At 36.4% G+C, this 15,567-nt stretch overlaps 1 protein-coding gene across 1 annotated transcript in view; it reads left to right on the forward strand.

Moving 5' to 3' along the window:
- Positions 1-5,831: 5,831 nt before the first annotated feature.
- LOC132545787 (tryptophan 5-hydroxylase 1-like) overlaps positions 5,832-15,567 on the forward strand; it is a 31,149-nt gene continuing 21,413 nt past the window's right edge. Inside the window, exons 1-4 of the mRNA XM_060209479.1 lie at positions 5,832-6,002; positions 10,365-10,484; positions 11,559-11,763; positions 13,850-13,959. Of these exons, the coding sequence (XP_060065462.1) occupies positions 5,832-6,002; positions 10,365-10,484; positions 11,559-11,763; positions 13,850-13,959 (606 nt within the window). The remainder of the gene's footprint in view (positions 6,003-10,364; positions 10,485-11,558; positions 11,764-13,849; positions 13,960-15,567) is intronic.

Genomic DNA, 15,567 nt, shown 5'->3' on the forward strand with positions numbered 1-15,567 from the left:
TAATCAAGCAACATTTAATGAGTTGTTAATCAACCAATCATTAACGATTTGTTAATCAACCAATCATTAATGAGTTGTTCATCAACCAATCATTAACGAGTTGTTAATCCACCAATCATTAACGAGTTGTTAATCAACCAATCATTAACGAGTTGTTTATCAACCAGTCATTAACGAGTTGTTTATCAACCAATCATTAATGAGTTGTTAATTGTGACGTGTGGATTTTGATCTTGTGTTATTTTCTTTTTGCGCCATCGTTCTAGAACTTATTTTTGACAGGTAAGGTCGATCCAATATAGATTTTCCGTCAACAGACCTATTGTCTTTTTTTTAACGGTTTGTTGAATATAAGATAATGTGAGCAAGGCCAAGAGTACTTAGCTTCATTTCAGTAGGTAACCCTTCTCACGTCTGATAACATATTAACTAAACCATGAACTTAATGTATATAAGCAAAACCTGCGACACAAGCTATCGACCAACATGAATCACCCTTATTGGCTGGGACGGATAACGATAGGTTACTGTCATCAACCCTGATTCCTCACTTCAGTTCTTAGGACTCTATGTACCACACTCTCAAAAAACTGTAGGTCCACAATTGTATCTCTATCTAAATGTTGAATTTCGACCGATCGGATTTTTTCTATTATCCTAATCGATCTGACCTAAATGAGTTTTTTGAAAGAAAGAAATTATAAATGAAAGAGCTTTTTACTTCCCGTCGAGAAAAATGAACATCGCAGAGTTTCGGGAGCAATAGGTAGTCAAAGGCAAAACAATTAATTATGCGATGTTGAAGTTCATGTTATCGTTAAAGGTATTCTTGGCAGAAAATTCTGATTTTTGAGCGTAACATTACTCAAATTATAAAGTGTTTTCGATGAAGGAGCTTTTTACAAAAATCCAAATTCCCTTGATTTTCTCACTATAAATCACATGTTGAAAATTAGTATCTGTATAGGTACATGACGCTAAACGCGGTCTGCTCATTAACACAAAACTGGCAATGAGCAACATCCATTTGTCTTTGACAACAGCAAGGCAAAGCGAAAGTCATTTCCCCGATCACGTGATTCTTTATCGCGGTTTATAATCCTCCGCTGACTGCCAGGCACGACGCACGTCACAGGTCCATCCCAACCATAACGTCACCATGGAAACCATATCTGACATTTTTGCATAGGTCATTTTCTATTCATATTTGGAAACCGTTTAAGAATAAAGAAATGACGGGGATTTAGTACTTAACCCTGAAGCAGCCAATCAATATTGACCTTTTCGTCACGAGGCAATATTTGATTCAGCTCAAACGGGCATATTCTGATGGTAAGCCAAGCTGACATTCATTAAATGAGCGATGTTGATATTTTACCAAATTAAGTCAAAGATCTATAGCCATATAGTCTGATAGTATTTGTAAAAAAAAAACATAGTAATTTTCAAAATTCAATTTAAAGGAATTACAATTTGGTAGGTCATTAATGATGCCATTGTACACGTGTGTTTTTACGAAATTCACAGATCACATCTGCATTCACCTTTTTCGAAAATTAAACCTGTATTACCGAAAATTTAATTCATCGTGTCTCTAAGACACTAACTCTTAGAAATGAGCCAATTGGAAAGTTAGAGTATGCTACCAGTAGATGAACTATATAATGTTAACACAACCACATCCAATCGAAGTGATCGTTAGATTATGTAAATAATGGTTTTATAATATGCACGTTTGCATTTGAGAACGAGGTTAGCCAACCCAAATATTGCCTCGTGATGAAAAGACCAATTGATTGCATGCTTCAAGGTTAAGCAAGTTCTACATTTTAACATATATCCAAACAAATAGATCTTTATCAACAAAAATAAACAAAGTAAAATATCTTATCAGCAGAACACCATGGTGACAGTCTCCAGACAAGGATACTGTCTAATCAGCAGAAAACCATGGTTAAAGCCTCCAGACAAAGATACTGTCTTATCAGCAGAAAACCATTGTGACAGTCTCCAGACAAGGATACTGTCTTATCAGCAGAAAACCATTGTGACAGCCTCCAGACATTGATACAATCTGAGATGCTGGAAACCATGGTTACAGCATCCAGACAAAGGTACTGTCTTTGCTGCTGGAAACCATTGTGACAGTCCGCAGACAAGGATACTGTCTTATCAGCAGAAAATAATTGTGACAGCCTCCAGACAATGATACTGTCTTATCAGCAGAAAACCATTGTGACAGTCTCCAGACAAAGATACTGTCTTATCAGCAGAAAACCATGGTTACAGCATCCAGACAAAGGTACTGTCTTTGCTGCTGGAAACAATTGTGACAGTCTGCAGACAAGGATACTGTCTTATCAGCAGAAAATAATTGTGACAGCCTCCAGACAATGATACTGTCTTATCAGCAGAAAACCATTGTGACAGTCTCCAGACAAAGATACTGTCTTATCAGCAGAAAACCATTGTGACAGTCTCCAGACAAGGATACTGTCTTATCAGCAGAAAACCATTGTGACAGTCTCCAGACAAGGATACTGTCTTATCAGCAGAAAACCATGGTTAAAGCCTCCAGACAAAGATGCTGTCTTATCAGCAGAAAACCATTGTGACAGTCTCCAGACAAGGATACTGTCTTATCAGCAGAAAACCATTGTGACAGCCTCCAGACAATGATACTGTCTTATCAGCAGAAAACCATTGTGACAGTCTCCAGACAAGGATACTGTCTTATCAGCAGAAAACCATTGTGACAGCCTCCAGACAATGATACTGTCTTATCAGCAGAAAACCATTGTGACAGCCTCCAGACAATGATACTGTCTTATCAGCAGAAAACCATTGTGACAGTCTCCAGACAAGGATACTGTCTTATCAGCAGAAAACCATTGTGACAGCCTCCAGACAATGATACTGTCTTATCAGCAGAAAACCATTGTGACAGTCTCCAGACAAGGATACTGTCTTATCAGCAGAAAACCATTGTGACAGTCTCCAGACAAGGATACTGTCTTATCAGCAGAAAACCATTGCGACAGCCTCCAGACATTGATACAATCTGAGATGCTGGAAACCATGGTTACAGCATCCAGACAAGGAAACTGTCTTTGCTACTGACAACCATGGTTACAGCCTCCAGACAATGATACTGTCTTTGCTGCTGGAAACCATTGCGACAGCCACCAGACAATGATACTGTCTTTGCTGCTGGAATCCATTGAGACAGCCTCCAGACAAGGATACTGTCTGTGATACCAGCCTAGATACAGGTGCTGTGTATGACAACAGAATTTATATTAATATAGATATACACATGTATATAAGTGATACCAGTCTAGATACACGTGCTGTGTATGACAACAGAATTTATATTAATATAGGTATACACATGTACATCAGTTTTATTTTTATTGTTTTATTTGAAAACGAAATTAGTATTGAAAATTAATGTATATAAATCTTTATCATATAAATGGCTTGTCATGTCATGTCATACGTTCATGTTATAAATATCGTATAATGACTGTGTAATGACGTCATATGCTACCTGTGTGATTTATTATGACGCTTTGTGACGTCATAAATGAGTCACGTCTTGATGACGTCACATGATTGTCGCTTGGCAGTGAAAAAAGGAACAAGCGCATCGAAACATGTTCGATAGGGAAATTAATTTGATAATTTTCGCTTTTCATTTTTATTAGTTATATGATTGTTAGTATCATTCATAGCAATGTTATACTGATTTTATCAATCTCTAATTTGATACATCGACCCCAGTGACTCGTGACATATATAATTGAACTGGTGTAAGATCCGGTATATCAAATCCTTGTTAATTCCATCCATAATCAAAGTATTGAGAAGACTGTGAGTCTCGTGTTGTAAAACAGCATTTAGTGAGTCTTTAATAGAAACCTAGTGGTTGATGCAAGATTTACTTCATTTTGTGGTATGAGACTTATACAACTCATTCATATACTACATAACAAGAAATGTTGGTTGTGTATAAACAATCGTGATTTCTTGGTTGCTATTGAGCCACGAAAATAATTACAAAGAATTTGAATTACAAATTGTAGGTTAACTCAATGTCATTGTTAAAAATTATCACTTTGGGATGTTGAAAAAATCAATCTTTTTCACAAATTCAGGTCCTAAAACATAAGAAAGAGAGAAAGCTTGTAATAAACACAAACAATAACATATAAACTTTGTTAATGTAAAATGTAATGCATTACTATTTTGAATGTAGGTTGTACTTAAGACAACGTGAAGTCTTATTCAATGATGTATCTTGTTACTGTAATGTCACAATTAATATTCTTCTTAACAGTTCTCAAACCCTGCCTGATGAACAAAACGGAAACATCTTTCGGTCAGTTCAAACTTTTATTAAAAACACAAATCGGTTTTAAGGTCAATGGCAGATAAAGATATGCTTATACGTTGTTCATAATCACATTCTCATCTTTGCTTCTTCCCAGGCTCTGTTTGTCTTTCTCTATTCTATTCTTTTCCATTTTTCGTATCTCCTCTGTTTTGATATAATTTTTTTTTATTACCAAACTTTAAGTTTATTATATTGTAAATATGTTGATTAATGTACTGTTTTCGGAAGAAGGCATCACTAAATTGTTATAACTTGTGCCTAATCCCGGTTGTTTGATGACAATAAAAATATTTTTAAATCAATGTTATGGTCTTGTGTCGGTATTCTGACTACAAAACATTGACACGCGGCGAGAGCTCGAGTGTCACTCTGAATCAACAGTCAACATAAATAAATGTTTGAGGAAAACAGTAACTGGACTTCATGACAGTTATTTAAGATTGTTTGGATAAAGGTAAACATAATAACGGGTAAAAACAAAGGGGAAATATTGATAATTAGACCAAAATCTTGGTGTTAAAGACATGTTTACAGCACCAAACTTGATATCTACTACAAACATGACATTGTACAAAATCAACCTCTGGCTGCAATCCCATTGGACTTATTTAAAACTCATTCCCGCAGACAAACAAAACCTTGTCAACAATAAAAAATATCTACGTTCTATTGCTTACGTCCACCACTCGTGAAACACACGTCATACACCTGCACCATGCGAGTCAATATAAACACGCCTCCTCGTTCACCAACCAACGACACTGAGCACTGCTCTAAATACAAATGAGCAGCAGCACCCTGTCGATGAAGCGTTAGAGGGACTTCGTCAGATACGGACAGCTACCAGAACAGACCAATAGTTCACGCTGTGAGATTTCATTCATGTAAGTATACAAGACTTTTTATATGTTGCATTTTTATATTTCGAAATCGTTTAAAACAAAAAAGTCATATTAGAATTTCACCATTCTGTGAATAAGAGTATAGAGTATTTCAAAACTGATTAAGGTGACCGTGTAGTCATCTAAACGTCACGCTCAAATCTTCTAATGGTTGTGCTATAAGGACTCAGATCTTGTGTTAGATCTTGTTTTTCTTTTAGCAAATATCTGCTGCCAAAATTGAATTTCATTCCGTACCATTTTGCAAAATATGTTGTCTTGTTAATTTCTTTCTTCCTAACCAGTAAAATATAAATTTAAGAACATGTTTTTTTTTATTTACAGATCCAAAGACAAGGTATTTTTGTCTGTTTTCGAGGATCACTTTCATTGGACAGACCTGTAGTTAGGAGCCTGTATTAGCCTTAACATCCAACTCTGTCCTTTCTCAGCATTGTATCGTTGTATTGTACTACTTACTCGTCAAACTGGGTAACTGTGTGGAAGCCTACAAGGCCGCGTTACGGACGACAGCCATCTGTGGACGGACTGAAATGGACCGTCGGACAGACATGGATCGACGATTAGAGACAGAACGTCGAACTTCAGAAATATCCAATACCAAGACAGAAAAACGTGATGTTTGTAAAGCGGAACAGTTTCGACAGAAACGGAGATGTAAAAGCATATCAGCGCCATCAGTCAACGAGATAGCCGAGTTAGAGGTAAAGTGATCTTACAGTTTCACCAAAGCTATCATTGTATAACCAATTTTGTTTTTAGAGCAACTTTTGCATTCAATGAAGCCTATCAAGGCACAATGTGTGGTATGGAGAATTTGGACTGGTTTCGTATTTTCCAATGAAAAGAGGTGTGTTAGGAAATATGTGAATTTCAGCTGTCACGACACGTACCTTTTATACTTAATAAAGACTCTATTTAGTCTCTGTAAATTGCTCATATTTATAAGCTGTAAGAGCATGGAGAACGTAACGTTAACAGAAAATGATTATATGACAGTACTCGTGTGACTGAGTTTTAAGAAACTAAATTGTCAAAACTCTCATGTTGTAAGGAGCCACTGTAATAAGTTTTAATGTTGTGCAGTGATAGCTGTAAAAGTTCAATAATCGCTGGAAAGGGTTGAAAACAAATAGCGACATCACATTTACTTAACGTATTAAAAACACTCATGTGAATAATTGTACAGTTACACAATACAAAGAGAAGATACCAAACTGTTATATACTTATGTCGTTCCCTTTAAATTCTCCTCATTGATAGTAGGTGACGAAGTGTGGAATAATAGTTCGATAGTCACGTCGAAGAATAAATCCCATTGTACTTTATCAAAATTTAAAATATGTAAGATAGGATGAGATTTAAAGTGTAGGTCGAAATCAGCACATTCTGTTATACATAACCAGAGACCATAAAGAGTGAAACTTCATACAGACCAGCCACGACGTCTGTTACTCAGATTAAAAAAACGGGAAATATTGTAGCAAAATATGACGGTCCCATCATTCGCTGAAACATTTTTTTTCGTTCAAGTTGAGTTAAGATATTTAAAAAAAATATATAGAAAACACACAGCAAGGAGGATTATAATGTTCACGGTTGTTTTAACGCAATAGTCATGAATTTAATCACAAGATCATTATTATAATTGATCGAAGTCTATGTTAACCAACGTTATAGATATGTTTGTTTTATTTATCTATTTAAATTTTGTTTTGTTTTTGTTTTTGTTTTTTTTTCTTTTTGTTATACCTCCACATTGTAACAGATGATCAACCATTTTGCAAATAATGTACATTTATACACAACAGTAGTGTTGTGTGCTGTATAAGATTTCTGTTAGAAATTCCGATTGTTACGAATGATAACGGCCTATGGTGTTAGGTAAGTTTGACGTCCGTGCTATGTCCGCTGTATCGTTCCGTTATCATCGCCTCCCGCCTCTACTTGTAAATCATATGCAAAAAATCATAATCCTGTAACACGTTGCGATATTTTCATTATAATTTAGTTGGATTTAACTGATCCAAACCATTACGAAGATTGTACAAAAGACACACAAGTGAATAACACCTTTTGATTATATGATAGTGGCAAGATTCAGAAAATACACATGTACTTGACACGATTCTAAAAATTATCTGATGTACGAAAATAACGAAATTTACCTAATTATGGGGCTGCTGTACCTCCCCGTCTAGATTGTGACTTTTCTTTCGATCTCTTTGGATTTTCCTTAGTTGCCTCCTAGGCATAAAAATTTAGCATCACCGACGAGTCCTAAAAGGACGAAACAGCTGTATGATGTAGCATCACTGACGAGTCCTAGAAGGACGAAAACGCTGTATGATGTAGCATCACTGACGAGTCCTAGAAGGACGAAACCGCTGTATGATGTGACATCACTGACGAGTCCTAAGAGGACGAAACAGCTGTATGATGTAGCATCACTGGTGAGTCCTAAGAGGACGAAACAGCTGTATGATGTAGTCTAATTCATTGCTTGGTTCTACTGTATCTCATATCTAAATCATGAAAAAGAGCTCTTCTTTTGTACAATCTTAGAGTTAGATACAGTGGCGTTAATGGCATAAATTTTGAAGCCTAGGAGGCGACTGAGGAAAATCTAAAGCCATCGAAAGGAAAGTTAAAATCTAGACGGGTCGGTGCAGGACCTAAAACCCACCAGCTGTGTCTACTTCCTGCTATCTTAAATATTGTATAAAAGATATACAAGTCTGTAAAGGTTGATGAGAGTAGGATAATAGGCTAATTAGATGCGGTGTACCTGTCAGGTAACCGGTAACTAATTAACGTGATAGGATTATCCATTACCACAACTCATATATTCCATGGACTCCACTAATGTGGTAAACACCGTTCATAGTTATTTTAAGTAATTAAAACCAATGTTTTACAATACACTCGTATATGTCTAAAGTAAAGGTAACCTGCCATATTTCACACAACTAACATCCTTACAGGTAGATCGTTTTATACACGAAGGTTTATTACAAAATTGTGTCTTTTTCTGTACTGACAGTTATTGTGTCTTTGTGTCTTTTTCTATACTTGCAGTTATTGTGTCTTTGTGTCTTATTCTATACTGACAGTTATTGTGTCTTTGTGTCTTTTTCTGTACTGACAGTTATTGTGTCTTTGTGTCTTTTTCTATACTGGCAGTTATTGTGTCTTTATGTTTTTTCTATACTGGCAGTTATTGTGTGTTTGTGTCTTTTTCTATACTGGCAGTTATTGTGTCTTTATGTTTTTTTTTTCTATACTAACAGTTATTGTGTCTTTGTGTCTTTTTCTATACTAACAGTTATTGTGTCTTTGTGTCTTTTTCTATACTGGCAGTTATTGTGTCTTTGTGTCTTTTTCTATACTAACAGTTATTGTGTGTTTGTGTCTTTTTCTATACTGGCAGTTATTGTGTCTTTATGTTTTTTTCTATACTGGCAGTTATTGTGTGTTTGTGTCTTTTTCTATACTGGCAGTTATTGTGTCTTTGTGTCTTTTTCTATACTGACAGTTATTGTGTCTGTGTCTTTTTCTATACTGACAGTTATTGTGTCTGTGTCTTTTTCTATACTAACAGTTATTGTGTCTTTGTGTCTTTTTCTATACTAACAGTTATTGTGTCTTTGTGTCTTTTTCTATACTGACAGTTATTGTGTCTGTGTCTTTTTCTATACTAACAGTTATTGTGTCTTTGTGTCTTTTTCTATACTGACAGTTATTGTGTCTGTGTCTTTTTCTATACTGGCAGTTATTGTGTCTGTGTCTTTTTCTATACTAACAGTTATTGTGTCTGTGTCTTTTTCTATACTAACAGTTATTGTGTCTTTGTGTCTTTTTCTATACTAACAGTTATTGTGTCTTTGTGTCTTTTTCTATACTGGCAGTTATTGTGTCTTTATGTTTTTTTTCTATACTAACAGTTATTGTGTCTTTGTGTCTTTTTCTATACTAACAGTTATTGTGTGTTTGTGTCTTTTTCTATACTGGCAGTTATTGTGTCTTTATGTTTTTTTCTATACTAACAGTTATTGTGTCTTTGTGTCTTTTTCTATACTGACAGTTATTGCTGCCACATACGTGATCATATTATTAAAATATTTCTAATGATACATGTATTTAGCACATGTAATTATATTTCACAATCAATGTTTCTTTCTTTACGTTCCTGGTTGGCTACGATCTTACAAGCTCAGTTTCTGTAAATACCCTCAACATCATCAGTCACATTGATTGTTGCGGTCTGATTATAGGTAGTTTATCTACATACTGTTTCATCGCTCTTTCTATCGTGTTTTTATTGATATTCATTCAACAAAGGAACATATATTAATAGATGATGAAAATAACCAACACGGGACATGGAGAATGCATAATAACCATTTCAACTGAAATGAATTTATAGTGTCATCGTAGTCAATAAATTGGTGGTTAATTGTTACTATGGCGACCTACCAGCAATCACTGTGCGTCGAACGATCGTTACATAATGAATTCAATGTATTATTGTACTGTCTCTACAAGCTATACACGCCACTTGATTAGGTGTTACATATAGGTATGTAAGTATTTACTTCGTCCAATAAATGTCAGCACCTTCTGTAGTATATCTGCCCGTTTCAATATATCATATGTGATATACCTTTGTACCTATTGTTGTTGTATTAATCCAGGCGCACTTTTATATCTGTTTATTAATGTAATCACCTTCTTCTATTAAGATATTGAACCCGTGAGCCACTCCATCTCCTCTGTGATTCACACCTAGAAAGTATTTATAGTGGTTTTGTTTCATTCACCCAAGGTATAAATCTAAACCTAACCTTACATCTAGGTCGATGGTTCACTTCGTCAAACCAGCAGACCTGTCACAACTTGACAGGTTCTGTAGTTCAATATCTCCCTTAATGCTAATTAGTGAAATAAAGTCTGCAGTGTTCCCTCCATTTTAATTTGTCGTGTAAGATATTATGTCAGTGTATTTTACCACAATATGTTATCCTCATTATTAATTATAATATTATTTTTTATCATTTTGTCATCAGGAAAACTTGAAGAAGATCGACGGCATATATAGCCCGTCCGGTTTAGGCAAGACCACATCTATTGTGTTCACCCTCCAAAACCAGGTGGGATGCCTGATCAAGGCACTGCGAATATTCCAGGTGAGCTGGCTTGTAGACATGTTCGAAGCTCGTTAGTACATGTTTGTCGGAATGTTTGCTGTTGATAATCTTGTTCCTATTTGTGAACTTTGTAAAACGTTCTTGGATGGAATTACCCAGAATTAGAAGACGCTTATTCGGCCGAAGCACCTGGTCTTATTCTCACTGTGCTTTTTCGGAGGTCTTTGATTGAGTTTGGATCATGATTTTGTTGACATTTTCTGAGTAGCCATTTGATACCAAGATATAGCTAACTGAACCGACGGACGGAAGTTGTAGATGATGGATAAGCGCCAGGTAACTTTGTGTCTGGTTAGTGGTATTTTAAATGAAGCGACATTCTATGTACAAATGATCTGGTCTTATTGCGAGGTCGTATCAATGAGAGATGGCCTTATTGCGAGGTGGTATTAATGAGAAAAAGCATTAATGCGAGGTGGTATGAATGAGAAATTGCCTTATTGCGAAGTGGTATAAATGAGAGATGGCCTTATTGCGATGTGGTATAAAATGAGAGATTGCCTTATTTTTGTGTGGTATAAATGATAGGTGGCCTTATTGCGATGTGGGATAAATGGAAGATGGCCTTATTGCGAGATGGCCTTAATATTGAAGCAAACGATATATAGAGTTTTTTTTTATAGAATGAAGGATAAAAAATTTGTTTTAAAAGTTGGGGGGGTCTTAATGAGGTGAACTTTCATGAAGACTTTACTGCCATAGTAATAGTGTGTGGGTGTAGGATCTCACAGATTGTTTTTATTTTCTTTTTATTGAAACTGTAGTGATGTAATTTTTAAAACACATATTTTATCTCACACTTCATGATGAACATGATTTCATTCTTGTACTTGTTTTCATTGTACAATGTGCAATGTATTACAACTATCTCTTCAGCATGAATTTTTGCCTTACATATAATTTAATTTGATTTTCTCGTCAGTTTAAAACCAAACCGAGAAAACCTGTAACATTCCCGTCAATAAAAAGGAGAATAGGCACACACGAAGAGTTCCTATGTGAGACTATGATGTTTCTGAATGTATTTTAATAACTTGATATAAAATGTTCCAGGAAAACCATATCAACGTTGTACATATAGAATCGCGGAAATCAAAGCGCAGTGATTCCGAGTTTGACATTTATGTGGATTTGGAAACAGATAACATTCGTCTGGAGGAATTAATCAAACGTCTAAAACAAGAGGTTGCCAGTATCAGCTACAACGACTTGCCTGTACCCCCTTCTCCTGCACCGTCTTTACGACTACCCCCTTCAGGTAAGATTCACTCTTATACCAATTCATTAGAGGAGTTATCATGATTTCTACCCATAGCTATTTCTAGCGGAATGTAGCATTGCCAAGACATCTTCTCTAATCGGTTGAGAATGAGCGTGTTCAGTTTCCACAGAACCTACCTTCATCCCAATGAGATCATTTAGATAAAATGCATTACTTTTAGATATGTGAAAAAATATTTTGTCTTTACAAAAAAGAAATATGTTGACAATACAGTTCCTATATTCTTACGAAAATTAAAAATCGTTGATATAACAGACTTACCTACATTCCAATGAGATGCATGATAATCGTGGTTTTTCACAATTTTCTGTTGTGATGTTTTCGTTACTAGATAAGAACAATTCTGCTTACTAAATATTTGATACCCAAGCACTTGTTGCCAATATCACAATTTCCGTAAAAGATGACGAAAGTTGACAGAAAAATTTACAACACGGGTTTCGAAAGGTGAAGGTTGTTTGACTAAAGAGAAGTGTAAAGGTCGTCACTAAAGGCTATGGCATTTCCTTGTGAAATATGTAGTCTCATATGTTCGAATATCGTGTTTAAGCCCAGCGATTTCAGCTAGTTTCAGAACGCGACATCACTTACATGACTGACCAGGATGTTTATATGGCGGTGCCCCCAGCTTACTTCACGTCTCTTCCTCCTTGTACTTCTGTGATCGCCATGTAAATCGTTATTTCGCTGGCAGCGTTTCTCTTGATTCGTCGATTTATAATTCATAGATTTGTAACTTGTACTTTTTGTTTTGGTGAAGTTAATGTGTCACTTGCCCTCACCAGGCATGAATTCAATACTTGAATTATCATTTTTCACCCTTGTCAGTCAAAGATGGGGTGTATTTATTTACTATGATATCTGTCTTCATCAATCGTAGGGTAAAGATTATTTTGTTACCATGACGCCTTCTCTCGTGAGTCATTGGTGAAATATGTGTAGTTACCATAACGCGTATCCTCGACAGCCAATGGTGAAATATGTGTAGTTACCATGACGCCTTCTCTCTTGAGCAATTGGTGATTTTTTTGTAGTTACCATGACACCTACTCTCAATAGCCAATGGTAAAATGTGTTTTGTTACAATGACACCTAACTTCGTCAGCCAATGGTAAAATGTGTTTAGTTACAATGACACCTAACTTCGTCAGCCAATGGTAAAGTGTGTTTAGTTACAATGACACCTAACCTCGTCAGCCACTGAGGAAACGTGTTCAGTTACCACAGCACCTGCAGTCTTAAGCAATTGATGAAATATGTTATCATGACACATATCCCTCGACATTCAATAGTGAAGTATTTCGTTACTTTGACATCTAGACAGGTCAGACGAAGGTGAAGTGTGTTTATCGCTTGTTAACTTGACATCTAAACAGGTCAGACAAAGGTTTATCGCTTGTTAACTTGACATTTAGACAGGTCAGACGAAGGTGAAGTGTGTTTATCGCTTGTTAACTTGACATCTAGACAGGTCAGACGAAGGTGAAGTGTGTTTATCGCTTGTTAACTTGACATCTAGACAGGTCAGACGAAGGTGAAGTGTGTTTATCGCTTGTTAACTTGACATCTAAACAGGTCAGACAAAGGTTTATCGCTTGTTAACTTGACATTTAGACAGGTCAGACGAAGGTGAAGTGTGTTTATCGCTTGTTAACTTGACATCTAGACAGGTCAGACGAAGGTGAAGTGTGTTTATCGCTTGTTAACTTGACATCTAGACAGGTCAGACGAAGGTGAAGTGTGTTTATCGCTTGTTAACTTGACATCTAGACAGGTCAGACGAAGGTGAAGTGTGTTTATCGCTTGTTAACTTGACATCTATCATTGTTAGCCAAGGATTGGTTGTGTTTAAAAAAACCCACAGCAAATGAATATTTTGTATCAATAATTGGATATATGAATTCTGAAAAATAAATGAAAAAGCATCCCGTCATGTCTCACAATAAATATGTAGGCCATTATACGTACACAATTATAGTTGGAGATGAACACAAAAGCCTCTATTTATGATCGACGATATATGGTATGCTACTATTAAGAACAAGATGTTTTGGTTTTTTAGCGGAAGACCTACTCCTTGATGCACCATGGTTTCCCAGGAAGATTTCTGATCTAGACCATTCAGCCAATCGTGTCCTCATGTACGGTATTGAATTGGATGCTGACCACCCGGTAAGTAAACTTTAAATCAAATGGCCATGCTATATATATCTGTAATAATGATGCTACCTGCTATGATAGTCTTGAACCCGTTTAACTGTGACAGAGCTCTGATAACCCATGGTTTACACAAAGACACACAAGTCAATAGCTCTCTTCATCATTAATTCAGAATCTTACGTAATGTAAAACCAAATAATTGGATTGCATCATACAACTGTTCTGTAACTTATAAGTATTGGTGATGTTAATGGTGTAAAGTGTTAAAACCTTAGGACGGCAGAGGAATATCAAAACTTGTCAAAATCTAGACGAGGAGGTGCATTAGACGAACAATTCAAACAGTTTGTAATTTTCAAATAGTATATGACTTCAACAGAACGTCCAGAATACATGAACCGTGCCACTAATGACATGACTTCAAAACAACGTCCAGAATACATGAACCGTGCCACTAATGACATGACTTCAAAACAACGTCCAGAATACATGAACCGTGCCACTAATGACATGACTTCAAAACAACGTCCAGAATACATGAACCGTGCCACTAATGGCATGACTTCAAAACAACGTCCAGAATACATGAACCGTGCCACTAATGGCATGACTTCAAAACAACGTCCAGAATACATGAACCGTGCCACTAATGGCATGACTTCAAAACAACGTCCAGAATACATGAACCGTGCCACTAATGACATGACTTCAAAACAACGTCCAGAATACATGAACCGTGCCACTAATGGCATGACTTCAAAACAACGTCCAGAATACATGAACCGTGCCACTAATGACATGACTTCAAAACAACGTCCAGAATACATGAACCGTGCCACTAATGACATGACTTCAAAACAACGTCCAGAATACATGAACCGTGCCACTAATGGCATGACTTCAAAACAACGTCCAGAATACATGAACCGTGCCACTAATGGCATGACTTCAAAACAACGTCCAGAATACATGAACCGTGCCACTAATGACATGACTTCAAAACAACGTCCAGAATACATGAACCGTGCCACTAATGACATGACTTCAAAACAACGTCCAGAATACATGAACCGTGCCACTAATGACATGACTTCAAAACAACGTCCAGAATACATGAACCGTGCCACTAATGACATGACTTCAAAACAACGTCCAGAATACATGAACCGTGCCACTAATGACATGACTTCAAAACAACGTCCAGAATACATGAACCGTGCCACTAATGACATGACTTCAAAACAACGTCCAGAATACATGAACCGTGCCACTAATGACATGACTTCAAAACAACGTCCAGAATACATGAACCGTGCCACTAATGGCATGACTTCAAAACAACGTCCAGAATACATGAACCGTGCCACTAATGACATGACTTCAAAACAACGTCCAGAATACATGAACCGTGCCACTAATGGCATGACTTCAAAACAACGTCCAGAATACATGAACCGTGCCACTAATGGCATGACTTCAAAACAACGTCCAGAATATATGAACCGTGCCACTAATGACATGACTTCAAAACAACGTCCAGAATACATGAACCGTGCCACTAATGACATGACTTCAAAACAACGTCCAGAATACATGAACCGTGCCACTAATGACATGACT

The sequence above is a fragment of the Ylistrum balloti genome, unplaced genomic scaffold, assembly GCF_031769215.1.
Source record: "Ylistrum balloti isolate Yb309-2 unplaced genomic scaffold, AGI_CSIRO_Ybal_v1 Utg369856, whole genome shotgun sequence".
NCBI classification, from domain to species: Eukaryota; Metazoa; Mollusca; class Bivalvia; order Pectinida; family Pectinidae; genus Ylistrum; species Ylistrum balloti.